General features: G+C 59.8%; 8 protein-coding genes across 8 annotated transcripts; 5 read left to right on the top strand and 3 right to left on the bottom strand.

The window, feature by feature from the left end:
- Positions 1–69: 69 nt before the first annotated feature.
- Positions 70–645, bottom strand: ACA1_068540 (Prokumamolisin, activation domain containing protein; the record flags this gene model as incomplete). Its single annotated transcript, XM_004352746.1, has 2 exons — positions 70–396; positions 511–645. 2 exons carry the CDS (start codon positions 643–645, stop codon positions 70–72), a joined length of 462 nt encoding a protein of 153 aa, XP_004352798.1.
- An 888-nt stretch (positions 646–1,533) lies between these two features.
- ACA1_068530 (Metallophosphoesterase) lies at positions 1,534–4,714 on the top strand (the record flags this gene model as incomplete). The annotated part of the gene is made up of 9 exons (XM_004352745.1): positions 1,534–2,398; positions 2,491–2,673; positions 2,730–2,989; positions 3,155–3,292; positions 3,396–3,493; positions 3,584–3,896; positions 3,994–4,095; positions 4,308–4,559; positions 4,640–4,714. 9 exons carry the CDS (start codon positions 1,534–1,536, stop codon positions 4,712–4,714), a joined length of 2,286 nt encoding a protein of 761 aa, XP_004352797.1.
- A 210-nt stretch (positions 4,715–4,924) lies between these two features.
- Positions 4,925–9,252, bottom strand: ACA1_068520 (uncharacterized protein; the record flags this gene model as incomplete). Its single annotated transcript, XM_004352744.1, has 15 exons — positions 4,925–5,025; positions 5,136–5,475; positions 5,664–5,744; positions 5,992–6,079; positions 6,167–6,291; positions 6,337–6,409; positions 6,485–6,570; positions 6,674–7,287; positions 7,407–7,538; positions 7,664–8,017; positions 8,071–8,179; positions 8,264–8,338; positions 8,614–8,721; positions 8,823–8,960; positions 9,034–9,252. 15 exons carry the CDS (start codon positions 9,250–9,252, stop codon positions 4,925–4,927), a joined length of 2,643 nt encoding a protein of 880 aa, XP_004352796.1.
- Positions 9,253–10,107: 855 nt separating this feature from the next.
- ACA1_068510 (Tyrosine phosphatase) lies at positions 10,108–11,485 on the top strand (the record flags this gene model as incomplete). Its single annotated transcript, XM_004352743.1, has 2 exons — positions 10,108–10,485; positions 10,610–11,485. 2 exons carry the CDS (start codon positions 10,108–10,110, stop codon positions 11,483–11,485), a joined length of 1,254 nt encoding a protein of 417 aa, XP_004352795.1.
- Positions 11,486–11,861: 376 nt separating this feature from the next.
- Positions 11,862–13,790, bottom strand: ACA1_068500 (eukaryotic family protein; the record flags this gene model as incomplete). The annotated part of the gene is made up of 7 exons (XM_004352742.1): positions 11,862–12,142; positions 12,216–12,366; positions 12,453–12,763; positions 12,848–12,995; positions 13,083–13,238; positions 13,334–13,523; positions 13,627–13,790. 7 exons carry the CDS (start codon positions 13,788–13,790, stop codon positions 11,862–11,864), a joined length of 1,401 nt encoding a protein of 466 aa, XP_004352794.1.
- Positions 13,791–13,975: 185 nt separating this feature from the next.
- ACA1_068490 (amino acid permease superfamily protein) lies at positions 13,976–16,448 on the top strand (the record flags this gene model as incomplete). Its single annotated transcript, XM_004352741.1, has 11 exons — positions 13,976–14,192; positions 14,272–14,427; positions 14,513–14,624; positions 14,716–14,991; positions 15,063–15,175; positions 15,253–15,296; positions 15,496–15,618; positions 15,685–15,805; positions 15,919–15,989; positions 16,069–16,159; positions 16,222–16,448. 11 exons carry the CDS (start codon positions 13,976–13,978, stop codon positions 16,446–16,448), a joined length of 1,551 nt encoding a protein of 516 aa, XP_004352793.1.
- Positions 16,449–16,985: 537 nt separating this feature from the next.
- On the top strand, positions 16,986–19,825 carry ACA1_068480 (leucine rich repeat domain containing protein; the record flags this gene model as incomplete). Its single annotated transcript, XM_004352740.1, has 5 exons — positions 16,986–18,203; positions 18,310–18,432; positions 18,506–19,103; positions 19,181–19,739; positions 19,786–19,825. 5 exons carry the CDS (start codon positions 16,986–16,988, stop codon positions 19,823–19,825), a joined length of 2,538 nt encoding a protein of 845 aa, XP_004352792.1.
- A 27-nt stretch (positions 19,826–19,852) lies between these two features.
- On the top strand, positions 19,853–21,617 carry ACA1_068470 (protein phosphatase 2C domain containing protein; the record flags this gene model as incomplete). Its single annotated transcript, XM_004352739.1, has 7 exons — positions 19,853–19,882; positions 19,949–20,117; positions 20,218–20,355; positions 20,445–20,706; positions 20,824–21,163; positions 21,265–21,384; positions 21,501–21,617. 7 exons carry the CDS (start codon positions 19,853–19,855, stop codon positions 21,615–21,617), a joined length of 1,176 nt encoding a protein of 391 aa, XP_004352791.1.
- Between the last annotated feature and the right edge of the window lie 694 nt (positions 21,618–22,311).

The following is a 22,311-nucleotide window of genomic DNA, read 5'->3' as shown; positions in this document are numbered from 1 at the left end:
AGGGAGAAGAAGAAACAGGCGGTGCGGGTCGGCGGCGAGGACCGAGGTCACACGCGGCGGTCTGCAGCGTTAGATGCCGACGACGAAGTCGACGACGTCCTTGAGGTCATCGGGTATCTGGAGCTCGCCGGCGCGGCGGACCATGAAGGTGTTGTCGCCGTCGTTGGGGATGCCGAACTTGTCGAGCCTGGCGTTGAACAGGCGCTGGGCCTCGCCCACGGTCACCGAGAACTGGACGTCGTTCGAGCGCGTGTTGATGTGCTCCACGCCGTGTGACTCGAGCCACGCCACCACCTTCTCCATGTGCTCGGCCGGCGCCTCCGTCAGGCGGTTGATCTCCTCCATCGTCGCGTACTTGCCAAAGTTGGGGCTGTCCGGGTCGCTCGCCTCCTTCAACTGTGCGTGAACCGACAAGGCAAAGGTGTGAGTTTTTTGTAGACACACGATAGAGCAGGATGATGGGTATGAGGTTTGGGGGGGGGGTGAAGCATGGTCGGTCGGTCGGTGTACCTTCTTCTCGAGCCACTCGGCGTTCTGAATTTTAAGTACGACGTTGATGGTGAGGTGGTGGTTGGCCGGAGCGGGTCCCCTGTTCTCCGAGAAGGAGTGCTTGCGGACGAGACGAGACGGAATGGCGACGCTCATGTTGGTCTAGTTTGGTGGTGGTGGCGGTGTTGGTGGTGGTGGTGGTTCTGGTGGTGGAAGAAGAGGCCGGTGCGTTGCGAGACCGCGGTTGTAGTGTGGGTGGTGGCGATGGAGGTAAAGAGAGAAAGGAACTCGGGTCGTGTCCGGCCTTTATCGGCGTCGGCCCCGGTCGTCCCACCTTTCCCGGGCATCCCATAGTGCCCAAACTGAGGCCGCTTGGGACCGCTTCTAGAGTGGCGAGATGGTGGAAACGGCGGTGAAATGTTGTTCGAAATGTGGGAAGACCATGTTGAAGTCGACGGTAATTGTCTTCGGAACGTTGCGCGCGACTCACCGGTGGACCTGTGAACACTGTTTTGAACCATCATTGGCCCGATTCGTGTGGATCACGTCGAAAATGGTCCGGTTGGTGCTGACACCACGAGACACAGACCTGGCGTGGGATCGCTGCCGTTGTCTCTCATTGTGCTCATTTTGTGCTGATTCTCTTGTGCACATATTCTGCACAAGTTATTTCTCTCTATTTTCTCTCGGTGTTGCAATTTCTCGCGAACTTTTTTGGTGCTTGCTCCGCGGAAGGAAGGAGTGGAGGAGATTCTGTGCGTTGCGGCTCGTCTGCGCCGCCTGGTGGGTCGTCGTGCTTGCTCAGATTGACGCTGTGCACCTCTGCCTCTAACAATCGAGGGTTCGAACACCGTGGAACTCCTCCTGTAGACGGCCACAACTTCAAGCACCCAGTGCACCGCCAACCAGAGTGCATTTTCTCTCCTCCCAGATCCCAGCCTCCCACATCTTCACATCTCCCTCCCATCTTCGTGGCCGCCACTGGCCAATATTTTCTTCAAGAGCCACGAATCTTCATCTGCACAGCATTCCATTTTGTAGAGAATGGTGGACATTCCACTGTTCGATGGCCCCTCGTTTCGCGAGATCGTGCTCATCGTGGGCTTCGTCGTGGGGATCGCAATCACCCTGGCCCTCACCCTCACCACCCTCATCGGCTGCTGCGTGTGGCGCTGCTGCGTGTGCTGCCAGCGACGCCGCCGCAAGAAGGAGGTCCTCCAGCAGCGAGTCCTCGACGCGTCGGGCGGCCCACCCAGCGGCGGCGCCAGCGAGCAGCGCGTCTACCACCCGGTCGGGGCCGACATGCGAGCCCGCGCCCTGCTCGACATCGAGGAGGAGGAGCGCGGGCAGAAGGTGAGCCGCGTCACGTGGGTACTCGTCTACGTCGTGGTGTGGACCTGGCTCTTCTTCCTCGGCGCCGGCCCGCTGTTCTGGCTCGTCGTGATGGACTACCTGCCCTGGTGGGCCGGCTGGCTCTGCGCCACGGCCCTGCTCTGGCTCGGCTGGTTCTTCTTCTTCCCGCTCTACGGCACTACGGCCGCCGGGCACCACGACGTGGTCAGGCTTGACCGGCGCAGCAGCCTGCGCGACAGCGGCTACGTGCTGGTCGAAGACGACGACGGCTACGGCGACACCCGCATGCTCTCGATCAACCCGGCCACGGCCCAGCGCGCTGACTTTCACGGTACCAACGGCACCGGCGGCGGCGGCGGCGATGGCGACCACCGGACGACGCGGCGCGGCAGTCGCAATCCGATCAAGCTCACGGGTCGTCTGCTCCGCGAGCGCGTGCGACGCGTGCGCCGACGACCGTTCGTGTTCGTCGGCGGGCTGCTCTTCTGGCTCGTGCTGATCTTCTCGCTCACGTTCGTCTTCGAGGGCATGTGCATCGGCGAATACCCGATCTCCAGTACCTCTCCCTCGACTCCACAACGCCCCACGGCAGCTGCTGACGTGTCATTTGTGTCGTGTGTCGTGTGTGTGTCGTGTGTGTTGACGCAGTCGACTTCCGGCTGGTGCGACAGCTGCAGTCGTCGACGTGTTCGGGCGACGCGCCGTGTCATGTCTACCTCACATTCCCGCCCGGCAACATGTCATCGTCGATCATCGTCCACTTCCACGCCTCTGATCTCGCGCCCTCCTGCGCGTCCACAGTCTACTACGACACCCAATCGCGCAAGAATGGTACGTGCGCGTGCGCCGTGTGCGGTGGCGCGTGTTGCTTATACTTTTGCATGCAGGAACGCTGGCCGACTATCGGTTCAATACGACGGGGACCCACTTCAAGTACGAGACGAAGGACTTCACGCGGTACATCCACTGGGTGCGGATCGACACGCTGGAGCCCGACACGGTGTACTTCTTCCGCGCGGGCTGCGGCGCCCACCCGCAGCTCTTCAGCCCCGAGAAGCGCTTCTTGTCGGCGCCCGGCCCCGACGCGAACAACTTCACGTTCATCACGGGCGGCGACATGGGCACGTCGGACGAGACCCGCACGATCGTATGCGCCTCTCCCACACGACACACACACACACACACACACACACACACACACACACACACGACACACACACCACACCACGCGCAGGCACGACCAACGGTCACTACTGTCTCCCGCTGACAACATAATGTGTGGTGGTGGCTGATGGTCGGTGGTGGCGAGCAGGAGATCACGGCGGCGCAGCTCGACCCCCGATTCGCCATTCTGGGCGGGGACCTCGCCTACGCCAACGCGCTGCCCACGTGCTACCGCGTGTGGGACAAGTGGTTCGATATGTGGGAGGAAAACATGATCACCCGCGATGTACGCACAACACACACATCACACACAACACACACAACACACAACACACACAACACACACCTTTTCGTTTAGCTCATTATTTGTCGCGCGCGTGGGTGTGTAGGGTAATGTAATCCCTCTGGTGGCGATCGTGGGCAATCACGAGACCGGCGGCGGCTCCTCGCTGCACCAGTCCGTGTCCGACATCCCCTTCTTCTTCCGGTACTGCTCTCTTACCCCCCCTTCTCTTCTATTCTACATTCCATGCATTCCACCACCACCGACGCTGACACGTCATCTGGCGCCCGGTAGGTACTTCCACATGTACCCGGGCGACGAGGCCGTCAAGCAGGAGCAGCGCCAGCGCAAGGAAGAGGCCCAGATCCGGGTGTCGGCAGCGGAGCAGGCGTCGATCGAGGCCTCCTCCACTTCGGGTGATCTGTTGCCCGTCATCGAGGCGGACCAGCAGCAGCGCCTGCAGCAGCGGCCGGCGTTGAGCGACGCGGACCTGCAGCGACTGCCCAACGTCTACCTTACCGACGCGTGGGACACCACCTACCACCACCACTTCCTCGGCGACCACCTCTTCCTCACGCTCGACAGCGGCATGTTCCTCGACGTCCAGGTGCGTACCATCACGTGTGCGTGTGCGTGCGGTGCGTGTGGCGTGCGACTGACGCGTTTGTGGTGTGGGGGGGCTTGGCGTGTGTGACCAAACAAAGGGAGACCAAACGGCGTGGTTGAGGGAGCGGCTCGATTCGTGGAACGCGACGCGCAACCAATCTGTCGATGTGCGGCAAGGTCACATCATGGCCATCTACCACGTACCCATGTGGCCCAGTGACAAGGTCAGCACACACGACACGACACGACACGACACGACACGACACGACACGACACGACACGACACGACACGACACGACACGACACGGCACGACACGGCACGGCACGACACGGCACGGCACGGCACGACACACCATCATCACCGCCGCTGACTTCGTCTCGCCGGACCGACCAATGATCGGTGCGCTGGCAGGGGGTCGACGTGTGGCAGAATGACATGCGCAAGTTCTGGGAGCCGCTGTTCGACGCCTACCATGTGGCTGTGGGGTTCGAGAACCACTCGCACCGCTACGGGCGCGCGCACACGCTCAAGGCCGGCAAGGTGGACCCGACGGGCACGCTCTACCTGGGCGGCGGCAGCTTCGGCGTGCCGCCGTCGGCCAACAACGGCAACCCCTGGTACATGGTCAACGTCTATCAGAAGCGACACTTCCTCCACGTCAACGTACGTTGTTCCTCCCCGCGCGCACTACACACAAACGTTGACCTCACACGCACATGCATGGCTTGGCTTCGTTTTACCAGGTGACGCCCTATGAAATCTTCATCGATGTGATCGACGAGCACGGAGACATCTTCGACCGCGTCTCCGCGCGCTGATGGGACATCCCAACTTCTCTGCTTCTTCTCTTTCCGAACTGCCACCCCCCCCCTACACCTGTAGTGTACTATTTGCGCACCCGTACCGAGCGGCGCGAGCCGGCGTGCACCTGCCTCGACCCGCAAGTCATTTTTGTCACACTTTGTCCATAAAAAATTGAGCTTCGCGCGTGTACGTTGGCTGGTTGGGGCGAGACGCCACGTGGGAGGTCACTTGATGAGGGCCAGCTGGCTCTTGCGTAGGGGCGAATCCGAGAAGAGGGCGCGGATGATGGCCTTGAGCTCCTCGGCCTCGAACTCGGGCATCAGACCTGGAGGCACCCACGCCAGGAGAGGAGGGAAGTGGAGGGGTGAATGGTGGTGAGAAGAACTCTTGTCTTGGCCACAGTGGCTCGCTAGAGTCAACGGGCGACCAGCGAACCTTTAACGTAGGCGTCGACGATGATGACCAACTTGCTCTCCAGCATGTTCACGATCTTCACGAACTTGCTCCACCGCCGGGCGTGGCGCTTGGTCTCCTCCTCCCTCCCACTCTCGGCCAGAACGGCTTGGCCGCCCTCGCTGTCACCGCCTTCGTCTTCGGCGGCGGTGGCCGTGAAGAAGGAGGAGCAGTCGAGGAGGAGGGAGAGGAGCTCGTGCAGGTGGTGGGTCTCCTCCTCGGAGATGTCCTCCAGCTTCTCGAAGCTCGCGATCAGGTCCTCCAGCGCAACGTCCAGCAGCTGGCCCACCGTGCGCAGGTACACGTGGCGCGGCAGCACGTCCTGTCGTTCGTTCGTGTGCGTGTGCGTGTGCGTGTGCGTGTGCGTGTGCGTGTGCGTGTGCGTGTGCGTGTGCGTGTGCGTGTGCGTGTGCGTGTGCGTGTGCGTGTGCGTGTGCGTGTGCGTGTGCGTGTGTTGGTGGTACACGTCAGCACAGGTTGGTCATTGGGGAGGGGCTCAGCGGTGTGTACCTTCCATACGCGGGAGAGGTGGGTGAGGTGGTGGACCACTCGCTTCATGGCCCGCTCCACCGTCATAAACCGCACACGGAGCTATATAGACACCACGCCACACGTCGGTGCCAAGCCTGTGTGAGTTTGCTGCCAGCAACCGATTGGCAGTGGGGGGGGGGGCTCACGTGAGTGTCGGCAAGTCCCTGCGCACTCTGAACCGTCTCCTTGAGGACCGCCTGTTGTTTTTCCTGTCGCGTGCGTGCGTTGCGTGCGTTGCGTGCGTGCGGTGTTAACAGACGCAAGCGATTGACTTTTGAGTTCGAGTTTGAGTGGAGGGCTCCCGTACGACTTGCTGCTGGTACTGCTTCTCGCCGAGCTGTCGGAACACCGGCACCAGGTCCACCAGCGTGAATGCGCCCTTGTCCTTCGGTAACCTGGGTTGCACACATATATATGGCCTGGTCAGGAGGTACTGCGTGTGTGCGCGGCGTGTGCGGCGTGTGCGGTGATTGCGTGCATACCGGTCCTGGTACTGCATGCCGAGCGTGAGGAGTTGGAGAGCAAGATAGAAGCAGTCGTTGTGGAACGCCATCGCCAGACTCGGCACGGACTTGATGGTCTCCTTCTGCTCGCACGCGACAGCGCACTGTGAGCAGCGCACCAACCAACCAACCAACCGATCGCGCCGTACCTGGTACTGCAGGGGCATGATCGCACGGTAGAGGTCAAACAGGTCGCGCGCCGTTTGCTGGAGCGTGTGGGCGCTGTGTGAATGCGGGGAGTGGGCTTTAGGTCTTTGTGATCCTATGAGGGGCGGGGGAGCCTTGCTGTGTGCGTACCACTGGGGAGCGGAGTCGCGCAGTCGACAGGCCTCCTCGAGCGTGTGTTGCGCCAGGACCACCAGCCCGATCGTACTCGCACTCACCTGAAATAGGAACACACGACACAATACACACGACACACACCGCACACACGACACACGCGTGAGATGCAAGCCGAGGACGTGGAGCGTTGTGTGGCGCACGCACTTGGCACGTGGGCATCTGGAAGATGAAGACTCGGTCGTCGGTCGGCGGCGTGGCCCCGGTCGCGACGTCGCGGCACTCGCCCTTCTTGCTCTGCGTCGCAATCCGCCGCAGGCCCTCCTCCTCGCGCTCATCGACGTAGACGTCGACGTCGTCCGCTCCTCCACCGCTGCCGGCGCCAGCGCTCGCTTGCATGGCCGACTGTCGCCTCCGCCGCCGCTTGTCGGCGTTGGCGTTGGCGTTGACGTCGGCGGTGGCGTTGATGGTGAGGAACGACGACACGTCGGGCAGCATGTTGGCGGTGCACACCTCCTTGAGGCACACGTTGGCCTCCTGGTTGAGCAGCAGGTTGCGCGCCCGGTTGAGGATCTTCTTCTGCTTCTTGGTCGCAAAGTGGTTGTCGACGTTGTTGATGAACCGGCTGAGCCGCCGGGCCTCGGCCGGGGGTGGCTGGCGGGGGTCGTTGTCACTGTGGTGGTCGTCCGGTCCGCTGGCGGCGCTCGCCGGCACCAGCCCGAGCGCGACCATCTCCTCCTCGAACTTTTCTGTGGCGTGTATGGTCTCCCGCTGGTACTGGGCCAGCTTGGCAGTGTCGGAGGGAATGGCCGGGGAGAGCACTGGTTCGTAGCGCCACACGACACGACACGACACGACACGACATACCGCACACGGCACGATATGGAGTCAGCTGATGGAGGTGCGGAGAAGGAGGCGGTGAGAAGGCGAGGGGGTGCACCTTTGGCGATGATGTCGCGGCACAGCGGTTCCCACAGGAGATGGCCAAGCAGGGCCAGTCGCTGTTTGTCGTGCGCAAAGACGTGCGATGATAGGATCCCGAAGAAAGCGCCCAGCACCCCAAAGAGGTTGTCTGTGTGGGCGACACACAACACGACACACGCGCAACCCGCCACACGCAACACGCAACACGTAACATGTTCGACAGTGAGCACTGGGTAGCTGAGATGTTAATAAGTTTGGAAGCGGAGCACGAACCTACGCTCACGGCTCGCTCGGACTTGGCGTCGTGGGCTCGCTCGCTGACGGCCTCGTCCAGGCGCTGCTTCTCCGCGAGGTAGATTCGCTTGTGTTCGGCTTCGTCGGCGCGCACCTCCCACGCCTGGCCGGAGAAGGCGTGGGCCAGGATGAAGTGCAGCACGCCCGTCCGCAGCGCATGGCACACAAACTCCTCCATTTCCCTCTCAAGGAAGCGATGATGCTGATCGGGCGCCCCCTCTTCGTCCACGCTGTCCATCGCCTCGAAGATGTCCGCCAGCGGGACCGTGACCACTTGCTTGCCCTCCTGGCTACTCAAATGCACTGTGGGCCGTTGGGTGGTGCGGGTCAGCACTGTTCGAGGGGAAGAGTGTAGTGGTGGCGGCGGCGGCGATGGTGGCTGGTACCGGTCAGCAAAGGAGAGTAGGAGAGGGAGGTGGCCTCGAAGGTGAGGGCCTGGCGCAACAGAGCACCGAGCCTCGCTTTCAGCCGATCGCATCGTCGCCTGTGCCGTTTCTGTTTAGATCGATCCCATAATAAGAGCAGTCGGTCAGTCTGAACCAGGTGCCTCCCGTGGGCCTGGAGTGGGAATCGGCGCACCTTGACCGCGATGAACACTGCGGGAACGTTCCGCGTGTCCTGGTCTTCGGTGGGCAGCTGTCGGAGGAGCTCCCCCTGGCGAACACATAAAGCGACACACGCCACGCGCTGTGTGTGAGAGAGACGCGCGGGAGGGAGCTCACGCGCTGTGCGAAAACAGGGGTCGCACTATTTCGCGTGTGAGTCTGGCGGCTGCCGGCAGCGTGAAGGCGTCCATCGCTTGTGTGAATGCGTGCAACTTGTCGTTGAGCTAAACGGGCCAACGCGAGTCAGCTACCCACTCTCCACAGTGCGTGCGTGCGTGCGTGCGATGGTGGTAATGGCGCACGTGCGCCCCACAAGAGAGGCACCTGGTTCAGCACAGTTACTGTCTGAATGAGCTCGCCGGTGAGAGCTGCTTGCTGTGTGATGTGCTCCAATTCCAAGGCCGGCTTCACCAGCGCGGCGTGGATGCCGGTCTGTCACAGCAAGAGAGAGAGAGAGAGAGAGAGCAGTGTCAGGACGCCGAGGAGACCGGGAGAGATGGGCGCTGCGAGGTGAGATGCGGGTGGCGAGGTACGTGTGGGTCCTCGATCTGCTGCGTGACTGCCGCCAGCCCATCGGTGAGCTCGGCGATGGCCTTCTCCACGTACACCGCGTTGTCAAACGCTTGTATGAACTCCTCGTAGCTCTGTCCGATGGCATCGTACACTTGGCCCTGTTGGCGTGGCCCTGCTGACGTCAACAGCTGCTGGAGGTGAAGCACAGCGCCACGAACAAAGGAGGGGGACCTTCAAGGAGTGGATCTGGTCGTTGAGCTTGCTGAGGCACAGCACAAGATCACCTTGCGACAGCTTGCTGCCCGCCTTAGTGGTGTCTCGATCGGCTGCTAGATCTCCTCGCAGCGAATCCAATGCCTGTTCCACCTCTCCTGTGGTAGTTTTGTCCACCTGCTCAGCTTGCCAGCTCGTTTCTTCACCTTCTCTCACTTTCAGTAATGTGTTTTCCATCAGAACTCGCAGCCGATTATGATTTGATTTTTTATCGCCCTTGTTCTTGAAAAGAAACGAGTTTTTCTTTCTTTCCTTTGTAAAATGCACTGGTGGGCCTGCAGGGCCGCTTGGCAAGCAGCAACCAAATGGCCCAAACTGCGCACAAAGGCGCACAAGCCTCTGGGTTTGCAGAGCCAGACCAACGCCACAACACCAGAGTTCATTGAACCCCCAGAGGTACAGGCAAGGGTAGTTGAGGGCAACTGTCGCAACCTTCTGGTGGTCCTGCTCGCCGAGGGTCTCTGTCCCCTCCAACCACCGACCTGGTGGTTTCCAGATGGAAGCTGAAATTTCCAGTTGTGGCAGCACCAGTAGTAAAAAATCTTTTCGCCCCTCCCCGGCCGCCAATCGGTATGCACTGCTTTCACAGAAGCAGGAGAAAAACACAAAAAAGAGAAGGATTTGTCATACCAAAGAGAAAACAGTTGTCTTCACTGAAGTACCACAGCGGCCCGTTGCGCGCCGAGGACAAAACCAAAAAACAAACTGAAGCGCCACGAGCGTAGCATCTTCCTTGCCACCATCCCCTCCAGCCTCCATCTGCTTCGATCGCCATCTTCTTCCTGGTGTAGAGGCATCGTCATCCCTTTTACCTCTTCACCGCACCCCCGCTTTATGCCCCCTTTCCCCCACACCACGCATCAAACCCACAACCCGGCGCTTGCTGCTGAAGTATCATCATCATCATCGAAGGCTCGTTCATCTCGGCTCTCTTCGTCATCGCCCCTCTCCTCCAGCAATCTCGTCATCACGAAGGCCTCAAGCATCACCACCAGCGCCGCCCCGGGTACGAGCAAGCACGAAGAGGCGAAGATGGACCTTGAAATCAACCGCAGCACCGCTGGCGAGCCTGGGCAAGGCTTCGATGACGATACGATCAAGCGCATACACGACGAATTCGAGCACCTCAACTTCCAGTACCAGACCGAGCTGAATCAGCAACTCCAGAAGGGCGTCATGCTGTTCGCATCGGCCACGACTCGCAACAACTACCACAAGAACCGATACTCCAACATTCTCGCCACCGAGTCGACAAGGGTCAAGCTGATAGCGCATCGCGACCTCTTCCTCGACAGCGACTACATCAACGCGAACTACATCGATGGCGAGATCCCCGGTTCCAAGAAGACCTATATCGCCTGCCAGGCGCCTCTCCCCTCGACTCTCAGCCACTTTTGGCTCATGCTCTGGGTAAGGCTTTCGCAAGCTCAGTTGAATGGCGCCTTAGGATCCATGATTAGCTCCAATTAGCCCCGCCCGATTAGCCATCGATGTCTAATTAGCTGCCATTAACTATAATCGGTATCAATTCTAGGAAAACGAAAGCGCAGTCATCGTCATGCTCACCCGCCTGTGCGAGCGCGAGCGCGTCAAGGCTACGGCCTACTGGCCCGAGGACGTCGGCGAGAAGAAGCACTTCGGGCCATTCTGCGTCACCTACGTCAAGGGCAAGATCATCAACACCTATCTCGAGCAGCGGGTCTTCGAGGTGGAGCACGCCGGCCAGACTCGGCAGATCATTCAGCTGCACTACACCGAATGGCCCGATTTCGGAACCCCCGAATCCACGCAGACGATCCGCGAGCTCGTCGGTCTGATGGACGTCTACCGCATGAAGGGCAAGCTCTCTGGTCTTGGCGGGCCGATCGTCGCGCACTGCTCGGCCGGCGTAGGACGAGCGGGCACCTTCGTCGCCATCCACATCTGCCTCGAGAAGATGAAGTATTTCAACTCGCTCGACCAGGTCATCGACATCCCTCGCACGGTCATGCTGCTTCGACAGAGCCGCACCGGCATGGTGCAAACGCCCGAGCAGTATCGCTTCATCTACGACGTCGTCCGCGATGCCAGGCAGGAGTTCAAGGAGCGCGCACAGAGGGTGTTTGCTGCTCCCGGTCCTTCCCAGGTCGACGGCGACTTCAAGAGGCCTCACACCACCAAGCGGTCCAAGATGCTCGACGGCGAATGGGTGGACCCTCCGCGGTCCTTGCGAAGCAGCTGTGCCGCCTGCTACACCGCCTCTTCGTCGCTGTCCCTCGCCTCCTCTTCGCCGTATGCCGTCGTCGCTGGAGACTCAAGCTCCTCGGAAGCAAGCGAGCTCTACGTCAGCGGGCCTACGACGGCCGAGGAGCGACGGAAGGCGTTCGCCACGACCGAGAAGAAGCGAAGACTCTCTTTTTCGCGTTCCTAGCCCGCGGCCTTCGGCGGCTGGCGGAGAGCGGCCACGCCACTGGGGAACGAGTGCGACGAATGCGCGGCGGCGTCGAGGGGCGCGAAGCCAAGGGCGGCAAGACCAACGTTACGGCGGTGTACAATACGAGAGCGCGCAGCGGAGGGAGGGGGAAAACGAACTGGACTGGCTTATCTTGCGACAGACCGGGTCATCAACGCGACTTTGCTTGCAGCTTGCTGGCTTCGGTCCCTCACCAAACCAAACAAAACATCATCATCATCATCCAAACCAATACACATGCTCACACTTCACTTCACCTTCGCGTTTGGAGATTGTGCAGTCACCGCAGTGAACGAACGCTGTCTTCTCTGAAATGGATCAAGTGCCAGCCACTTCAGGCATCAGGTTCAACGTGCTCGGCCTCGTCGTCCGCGTCGGGTGGCGGGAGGACGAAGCCAGGGTCCGTCTTCTTGAAGCGCTGTACGTCGTGGTGGGACCATTTGTTGACCTGCCATGGCACTGAGCCGTTGATCTTGTTGGCCAGTTGCGCGAGCGCCAGGCCTGCCTTCTTGCCGTTGGCCATTGTAATCTCGCGTCGCGCCAGCTGCTTCACGAAGTTGGCATAGCCCTGCGGCGTGAAATCGCACGTTCGCAGCACCAGCCGGCTAAACAGCCCTGCAACGCAGCTGTAAGCGGCGCGGCACACACCACCGCACGCAAGCACGCCACGAAGCTACCCATACAATACCTGGAGCGTCGGCTGCGGAGCCCCGGTTGACCACCTCGACGATGGTGTGCGCCAGGTGGCTGCCGCACAGGAGGCCGTTGTTGAGGGCGCGGAAGAAGGGCACGCCGAACGCAGCGTCGCCCACCAGGAAATACGATACCCCGTCCTTCTTCTGCACTCATCAGCCGAACATGTCTGTCAGGCTTTGTTCCTCGTGTTGTGCCGTTGTGTGTCGTGTGTCGTGAGCGCAGGACGAACGCAGTTGACTTCGGCGGAGCAGTAGGTGGAGAGTTTGAGGGCCGAGATCTTCTCGCTGCCGGGCACCCGCTGCTCGCCGACGAGGATGGCCTTGGCGTTGAGCCAGATCGTGATGCTCTCGACCAGCTTCTCGCCCAGCAGGTCGCGATGCGTGGGTATGTAGTAGGGGTTCTTGAACGAGGCGCCCTTCACCCGCGCGTGGGTCTCCTCTGTGACCAGCAGCCGCAGCGTGACCGGCGTTCGGCCTTGGCCGTTGGGCCGGCCCACATGCTCCTCCACCACGTGGTCCATGATCTTCATCGTCGGGTACGCTGCATTGGGCGCCAATTCAATTCAGCTCCAGCTTCAGCTCATCGCCAGCTTCGCTTGGCCGTGTCATCAGGACGGAGGCGCACCTTGGGTTACAAAGTTGAGCTTCTGGGCTTGGCCTTCGACCTCGTACTTGACGTCGACGATGTGCTGAAGCGCCGCGTGCGAGTTCAGCTTGCCGTCGCACACGACCTGACGCACGACGCTGTGCGAGCCGTCGCTGCCTACGATCACCTGCGATTCGATTCGGTTCGACACTCAATCTATGTCTGCCCGAGGGCCGATCGAGCGATCGAAGGAGAGCCGACGCGTGGAGCGTACCCGTGCCGAGGGATAGCGCTGACGGACGTCGCGTTCGATGTCAATGACGTGGTGCGGAACGTCGATCACGATGCCCAGGGACACGGCGAGCTCGGTCAGCCGGTCCTCCAGGTCGTTGGTGCGCACCACCGGCAGCGGAAGGCTCTCGATCAGTTTCTGCAATCGCGAGGCACGCACACGCACCACCGCACACACCCGCACACGCACACGTTGAGTCACGTGGGCAATCCAAGCGAGTGCAGCGCAGGTACCGCAAGCCGAGGGTGGTCGACAGCGCCCTTGAACGAAGCTGAGTCGACGCGCAGGACGTGGCTGCGCTGATAGGCCGCGTACTTCTCCACCGCCACGACCTCGAGCCTCGGGTCGAGCAGCTTCACCTGCACCGCTGTCCACAAACCCACCGGCCCTGCGCCCACGAACACCACGTCCGGCTCCGACAAGCTGGTGGGCACCCACAAAATATGTTAATTTTAGTTATTTATTTTGAATTTTAATTATCTATATATTAACGGGCTCGGCAGGGGAAGGTGGTAGCCACGTGTACCTGGGAACAGGCTCGTAGTCTGCAAGGTGGTCAGAGCTGGAGAGTGAAGTTGAGGTCGACGAACGAAGACTGGCCCGGACGCCTTCTACCGGTCGTGGTGGGGGCTGGTCAGCCAGCAGCAGCGCCACCCATTCCTCCTCATCCAACGCCGTCGCCCCTTGCATCTCTATGCCCGTGTTGCTGACCACGTCACGACAAGCGGCTTGTATGATAGGAGAAGGAAAATCAGAATAATAATAAAAAAAGACAGAGAAGCACAGTGGAAAACCGACAGAGAAATCATTTTGGGCCAATAGCTTTCTTGTGTTTTTTTTTTCATTTTCTCCGGCAGAGAACAACGGAACCGAAGATGGAAGCGCAGGAGAAGGGCAAGGAGGGCGGTGGTGGTGAGATGCTGCGGAGTACGGAGAAGGACCCGCACGGCGACACGAGCATGCTGCAGTCCTTCGGGTACGATCAGGAGCTGTCGCGCTCGCTTGGGCCGCTCACCTCGTTCGGCCTGGCCTTCTCCTACACGTCGCCCACCGTGGGCGCCTACACCCTCTTCGCCTTTGGCCTTGCCACCGGTACGCTGGGGCATCGTGCGGTGGGGCCTTCTTGAACATGCTCAACTCAACAGAATGGTTGTTGTTGGGGGTGGTGCAGGCGGAGGGCTCTTCATCTGGGGTCTGCCGATCGTGGTGGCAGGCCAGGTCCTTGTGGCGCTCATTTTTGCAGAGTTGGCGGTGATCTACCCGATGGCCGGTGCGCTCTACCAGTGGGCACGGCGGCTCATCGGACCACGATACGGTTGGCTCGTGGGTACGACTAGTGCATGCAGTATGCCGCCGTCGGCCTGGCAAATGCTCACCCGCTCCTTCATCCATTCTCCGCTGGGTTTGCGCAGGATGGGCTTACTGCTGGGCGTTGCTGATCACCATCGCTGCGGTGGACCTGGGCGCTGCGCCGTTCGTGTTGGAGACGCTCGGCCTTCGCCCGTTTGGCTCGGCAGGAGGAGAGTACGGTTACCACCCTAAACTAACTAACAGTTGGCCTCTGTTGTTGCTGTTTCTGTTGTTAACGCACCCCCGACGCTTCGCACCACCACAGGGGTGTAGAGGAGTCGTCGGTTGGTGAGGTGGGTATCGCTCTGCTCGTGTGCGCGCTACAGACGACCATCAACATCGGCGGTGTGCGAATCACCACCCTGCTCACCAACGTTGGCATGATCCTCGAGTTCATCATGACGCTTGGGATAGCCCTCTTTCTGTTGGTGAGTTCTGGGCCTCACCAACCCTACTCCTCGGTGTTCGAACCATCGCCGTCATACACCGGCAACTTGCCCTTCCTGTCGGCCATTCTGTCTCAAGCCTTCATCTTCTACGGGTGCGGACCGACTTCGCCCAGCGCCCATGCAGTACTGTTAGTACTAATACGCTGGGGACTGCGCGTTGCAGGTTCGAGAGTGCGGCGGCGGTGAGTGAGGAGGTGCGGGACAGCCGCAAGTCCGTTCCACGTACCATGGTCCTCAGCTTGATCAGCGCTGCCTTCGCCGTTCTGCTCCTCCAATGTACGCTCCTTCCACTCGCACCATGCGATCACCAGTCCGCGCCGCTCACACCTCAACTTCAGTCGCGCTGATCACAGCCCGACCTGACCTCAGCACCACCTCGATCTCGGCGATCTTTCAGGTAGGTAGTATCACCGCATAGATGGGCTCTTTACCAGCAGATCGAACCGTTGTCAGTTCTGATCTTAGCGTCACGCAGGCACACATGGGAACGTCTCTCACGCGAGTCGTATCAGTTATGCTTCTGGTATGTGCGACATCATCGACATTACAAACGTACAAAACGCTGGGTGGCGCTAAGCCGCTCGCCCCCTCCCCAGATCTGCTATGTTTCGTGCGCCGGCGCGGAGCAAGCCGCCATCGCCCGCATGATCTGGGCGTATGCTCGTGATGACGTGCTTCCCTTCTCATCGTGGCTGAAGAAGGTTTCGCCCAGGACTCAGGTATGCTGGCGCTTGGACATCGCTCTCGAAGTTGTGCATTCATTCCTCATCGTGGCGGCCTGCCAGGTTCCTGTCAACGCCACACTGGTGGCTGCCGCAATCCCGATGTGCGTGATGCTCACTACCCTCATCCGCGTGGGCAAGCTCAATGTGCACGAAATCGTTGTGGATTACTGTATCGCCGGAGGTACAGTCCAACCCCCCCCCCAAATACCGCCGGACGCAGCGCTAACGTTAGCTCTCCAGTGTACATTTCCTTCCAGGCGGTCGTGGTGGCCCACCTTTGGGCGTCGTGGACAGGCCGTCTCGACAAGCACACCCTCCTCACCGAACAAACTACCCACCACAGCGACTACTTTGGGTTGGGCAAGGTGCGTCTGCGCCCCACCACCCACCAATCATCGTTCTTGGTCTCAGCTCACACTGCTGGCTTACTGGCGAGCTGCGCAGTTGCGATTGCCTGTGGGCATTGGAGCGTTGGTGTACGGCGTGGCGATGATCGTAAACCTCCTGTGGCCTCGCCCCGTCGACGAGCTCCGAGGTGCGCTTAGCTAACGGTATGACCGGACTCGATAGCTGACGATACTGGTGTCCCATGTCTAGGGTGGGTGACGCTGCTGGTCACGGTCGCGGTGTTGGCGGTGGGCGTTGTCGTCGTGCGCGGACGCAACAAGCAGGTGACGTCCCTGTCGGCCTCCTTTCACTTCGATGAACGAACCTATCTGCTGGAGGAGGCGAAGCGCTCGCCGGAGGCCCTCAACATGCGCGCCACGCTGCATCGACCCCTGTCATTCTCCAGCGGAGCGCCCAGGCAAGAAAAAGTCTCTTGAAATCCTGACCTTCTCGTTTGTTGTTGCCTCACTACTGTCTTCATGAGTGGCCAGCACGCTGCCCACCTGGAGCCAGCTTGCTTCATGATGTCAGAGGTCCTGCAAAGTGAATGGGTGGTTGTGGATGGGGGTGGGCAGTTTTTTCCGGGATTTGGACACAGAACTCGTGCTCGGCAAAAAAGCACGGCACAACGAGAAGAGGAAGGCCGGAGGGATCGAAGAAGAGACACAAGAGAGGCGGCAAAAAAGGAGGGAAGCGGTGTGGAAGCCCCCCCAATCTATTAAAGATAGTGACTCGAAGGAGCGAGAGGGAAGGCGTGCCCGGCTCGACTCCCCACAAGGGGAGGCTCCATCTCTTAGAATAGAAAATTAGAAATGGGAAACAACAATGGTAAACATGGAACACGGCGCGATGACGACCCCTATCGAAATCCGCCCCTGTCTCCCGCATCAGGTTCGTCTGCTCGAGTCGCGAGCGGAGGGGATCGTGGAGGAGCCCAATCGAAGAATGCTGGCGGCGAGGACGTAGAGAAGGAGATGGAGGCCAAGATCGCCACGGCGCGGCAGACCTTCGCTCTCGACCTTCAGGGGTTCAAGCTGAGGGCCTTGCCCAAGGGCCTGTTCGACTTGAAGGAGCTCTCGGCGCTCAACGTGAGCAGCAACGACCTGACCGCGCTCGAGGACGAGGTGGTCCGATTACTGCCGGCTCTCACCAGCCTGCGCATTAACGGCAATAAGCTCACGGGGCTGCCATCGCTCGGCAGCGGCGCGTTGAAGGAGCTCGAGGTGCTCGACGTGGGCAAGAATCGGCTGCGATCGCTGCCCGGAAGCGTGGGCGATCTCTCGGCGCTGGTGCGGCTCATCGCACACTGCAATCTGCTCGAGGATCTGCCGCCGGGGGTGGGCGAGCTGGCCAATCTCACGGTACTCGATCTAAGCACGAACAACCTCAAGCAGCTGCCGCCCGAGGTGGGCAAGCTGCACGCCCTCAAGAGCCTCGACATCGACAACAACCGACTCAAGACGCTGCCCCCTGAATTCGGGGACCTCGGCAGCCTCACGCAGCTCACCTGCGCCAACAATCTCTTTTCCCACTTCCCCGAGTCCATCTGTCGGCTGGGCTTCCTCAAGACTCTCAACATTTCGTGCAATCGCATCACACAACTCCCGGACGCGATCGCGCAGCTCGGGGACTCCATCACCGAGCTCGACCTCAGCGGCAATCGATTCGTGACCTTTCCCGAATCTCTCGCCGGCTGCCGATCTCTCATCACTCTCGACTTTCGCGACAACAACCTGTGCGACCTTGCCGACAACATCAGCCAGCTCTGCGAACTCGCCACCCTCAACCTCTCCCACAACAAGCTCACGACCCTCCCTCGTCAGATCGGCGAGATGACCGTCCTCATGGAGCTCAACCTCAGCAAGAACAAGATCGCCCACCTGCCTCCTGAGCTCGGCCACCTCTCCTTCCTGGGCAAGCTCTACTTGAGCCGCAACGCCCTCGCCACCCTGCCCATCGAGCTCTCCAACATCGCCTTCATTCAGGAGCTCGACCTGTCCAACAACGGCCTGGACGACCTCCCCATCGAGATCTTCAAGCTCGACAAGCTGCAGACTCTGAAGCTGGACTGTAACAACCTCACCCACCTTCCACCCGAGCTGGGCCATCTCTTCCGCCTCCAGCATCTCTACGTCTCCAATAACCAGCTCACCACCCTCCCCGCGGAGATCTCGCAGCTCTCTCGTCTCCAGGTATACCTGTCCTGTCGCTTCATTGTCGATGCGCATGCAAGTTGGTGTGCACGCTCGCGCACATTCCTTGCGTCTTTTCACTTACACGTGAACTCGATCGCAACAGGTTCTTTCGATCTACCAGAACGCAATCAAGCAACTCCCAGACGGCATGGGTGCGCTGAAGCACATCGAATCGATCTGTTTGGGCGACAACCTCCTCGACGAGTCCGGCCTTGCTGCTCTCGAGGTGCGTACTAGTACCATTTTCTTCGTGTGGCCAGATCATGCGCCTCACGCCATACGTTCTCCTATTTCTGTAGAAGGCCACGATGCCTGCGCTGGAGCAGTTGGTCCTGAGCGGCAACAGGTTGACGTCGATTCCAGAGGGATTGTGCAACCTCGCTTCGCTCAAGGAGCTCTACCTGAGCCGAAACGAGATCGCCGAGCTGCCCGAGGCCATCACTCGCCTCAACAAGATCCGGATCTTCGACCTCTCCGACAACGCCATCGCTGCGCTTCCGTCGTTCATCTCCTCGCTGCACTCTCTGCGCGAGATCAACCTGTCCTACAATCGACTGAGCAGTCTGCCGCCGGAGTTCGTCAAGCTGACCAACCTGTGCGTGCTGTACCTCATGCACAACAACCTCACCGACCTCCCCGAGGACCTCCAGGCCATGCGATACCGCAACTGCTACCACATGGATCTCGAGGACAACCTCATACCGGACCTCGCCCTGCTTCTCGGCCAGACGAAGAGGAAGAAGCGCAAGCGCGCCACGTCGAAGCTCAAGGACGCCGATCGACTCACCAAGTCCAAGGACGAGAAGTCGCGCGTGGCCGGCATTTCCGAGATGATGGGCAAGAGGCCGTCTATGGAGGACACCGTCTCCACTCATCTCGCTTTCTCGGGCATCGATGGTACCTGCCCGCCATCGCACTCGTTGACGCATCGCACTTAACGACTTACACGACGTTGCCTTATTCCTTTGGAACAGGAGAGGATTTCTTCGCAGTGTTTGATGGTCATGCCGGACGGGCCTCTGCCGTCTTCGCAGCGGACCACTTCCACGGCGTGCTGGCCAAAAAGGTGATGGAGGAGAACGGACAGGGTCTATCCGCGAAGAGGCGAGGCTCCAGGGACAAGGGAAAGGAGAAAGACGGCGCGAGCGACGAGGGGAAGCAGAAGAAGGGCTCATTTTGGAACAAGCGAGCGGCGAAGAGGTCGAGGGAGCTCTCCCGAGTTAAGGCGAGCAGCGGCGAACTGACGGACGTGGCCGCGGCGGAGCGCACAGAGGGCAAGGACAAGGAAGAGGAGGGCGACATGAGCGACTTGAGCAGTCGGATGAGCGCAGAGGGGGAGCAGCAGGAAGCGGAGCAGGAGCAGGAGGACAGCGATGAGGAGCCCATCAATTTTCCCAAGGGCGTGGGCGAAGACTCGTCTAAGGAGGCGCAGGCTACGTTCAGCGCTCTGATCAAGAGCTTCCTGGAGATGGACGAGCTCATGAAGGACAATCGGGACGGCGCAACGGCTGTGGTCACTCTGGCCTCGATGAGGTACGAAGCCGCTTTCCAACGCTTCCCAACAGTGTCCCCCGAGCAGATTACTGACCTGTCTTGCCGTCATCGTGATGTTAGGCTGAACAAACTTTTTGTGGCGAACGTTGGCGATGCCCGAGCTGTGCTATGCAGACGAGTGCGTTCGAGCTGCCTCTTTGATCGATCCTCGGTTAACAATGCGTTGCTAATGTTTGACACGTTAACAGGGCAAAGCATTTCCGCTGACGGTGGATCACACTCCCAAGCTGGTCGCCGAATCCGAGAGGATACGAGCACTCCACGGCTTCGTCACCTCGAACCGGGTGAATGGCGTGATCGCCATCTCTCGATCCCTCGGCGATGCCAGCATGAAGCCGTACGTGTCCGCCGAGCCAGGTACTTGCCGCCATATATTTTGTGTGTTTTCTTGTGGTCTACGCACTGTACTCCGCCGTGAGTCACCGCGTTCGCTAATCATGCGGCTCCACTGTGACAGGCACGTGTGTCGTCAACCTGTGCCGGGAGGACCAGTTCTTGATACTGGCCTGCGATGGCTGTTGGGACACAGTGGACAATCAGACCGCAGTCGACATTGTCAGCCACGAGTTGGCCGCATCGGGCAATCCAGCCAAAGGTACATGAACACTTTTGGCGTGTGTAACTCCCTTGCACTCGTGCACGTCGCTGACGCCCGTATTCCATTTGCCTGTGGCCACTTGCCAGCTGCCATCAAGCTCAGGGACCACGCATTTTGGAAAGGGTCGACGGACAACATATCGGTCATCGTGGTCCTCCTCGATCGGTATCTGCCGTCCGACTCCCCGGTGGCATCCTCGTCCTCCTCCTGCTCCGTGGGTCAGGATGCCAAGACCACGACGCCGCGGTCACGCACCAAGAGAGCCAAGAAGCGCAGCCGAACCAAGGAAAAAGTCATCCTGCCCAAGTCATCCGAGAGCGAACCCAATCTGGCACCGAAATCATTGGGGTACGTCGCCCTACCACGTTGGCCACGCATTGCACGAGGAAGTGTTTGCTCACAACGCGCAACGGCACCCGACACACGCTGCTTGCTGTACGACAGTGCCACCTTGGTGCGAAACAGGCGTTCGATGTCGGACGTGATGGGTTCGCCTCCGGAGGAGGTCTCGGGTGGTATGCTCCACACCTCGCTCAACTTCACGCCCACGACAACCGGCAACGCGAGTGGCGGCAAGGCCAAGAAACCGAAGAAGGGAAGCGCGGTGCTGGCGGCGGCAGCAGAGGAAGAGAGTGTACATAAGGACAAGAAGAAGAACGGGCGGAAGGACAAGAAGAAGGAGAAGAAGGTGAAGGAGCCGAGCGACACGCCGCGGAAGATGAAGATGAAGAAGAGGAAGAAGCCGAAGGAGCGACGAGAACGGTCGAGATCGCGATCGGTAGCCGATGCCGAGGATTGCCCTCAGGTACCGCATCAACCTTTCTGTTTTTCGCTCAGTCGCTGTGCTAACCATTCATCTTGCGGCGCTGTGCTAACTATTCATCATCTTCTTTCCGCCTATCACAGTTTGGCCGGAACAGGGCTTTGTCGGCGGACAGGGATGCCGCGATCTCACGTCAGACGCGCTCGTCATCTCTGTCCGAGGAGGCGAGCCTCTGCAATTCGCGCAAAGTGAGCAAAGAATCGGTGCGACACCTTCTTGCTCCGCCCTTCGCTATGGTGCCGTGTGCTGCGTTTGTGCATGTTTTCCCCGTTCTTCCAGACCACACTCACCGTGTCCCAAATGTGATGATTATCATCAGCTGGTCGACGCGGGCACGGACGACAGCGTCCCGCCGCAGAGCAGCGAGCACATGCTGCTGGACTCGAAGCAGCGCAACGCCACTCGAGCCGGGAGGAGCGGCAGTGTCGGCAAGTGATGCTGTTGTTTTGTGTACAAGGTGTATGTTTATTAGCTTATAAAATATTAATATACTATAATACAACAGACACGTGCAACACTCTTTATTTATTTTAACATAAATGAACAAGCCACAAGCCATATTTCAATTTCTTCTTGTAAGTCCCACAAGCAGTGACGTGAAGGCGCCATTCGCGACGGCGGGAGCAGACGAGGCGGCGAGGCACTACGTGCGCCTGCCGACTCCGCCGCAGTCCTCCTCCGCCTGGCCCGCGCCACTGAGTCAGTGTCACTGGAAGCTGGACATGCTCAGATGTCTCTGGAACTGCTGGAGGCCTATGCGACGGCCTAGCAGAGACCTCCTGTATAACCTGTTCATCATGCCGCGCAGTCGCTGATCGAAATCATGCAAGGCCTCCAAATGGTGGTGATCTTGATCCCTTCGTGGTGAAAAACTACCCGTTGCCGCATTTGTGAAAAGTTGGCCGGATAAATCCGGGGGCGTAAAATGGAATATTAATTTGGGGTCTGGCCTGTGGTGTTCGACTTCGTCAACCCTCCGCTTCTTCTGTAACGGTGGCGCATCCAACCCGAAGCTCGCAAGTGCTTGCAAGGCGAACGAGAGGAGTCAGCCAGCGGCCAGTCCACTTCGCACAACAAGGAAACGAAACGAAACAAGGAAGAAGGCGAAGGTGGAGGAGAACGCCGTATTA

Source organism: Acanthamoeba castellanii (genome assembly GCF_000313135.1).
Source record: "Acanthamoeba castellanii str. Neff unplaced genomic scaffold scf7180000084603, whole genome shotgun sequence".
Lineage (NCBI taxonomy): Eukaryota > Discosea > Longamoebia > Acanthamoebidae > Acanthamoeba > Acanthamoeba castellanii.
This window is presented reverse-complemented; position numbering and strand designations above follow the sequence as displayed.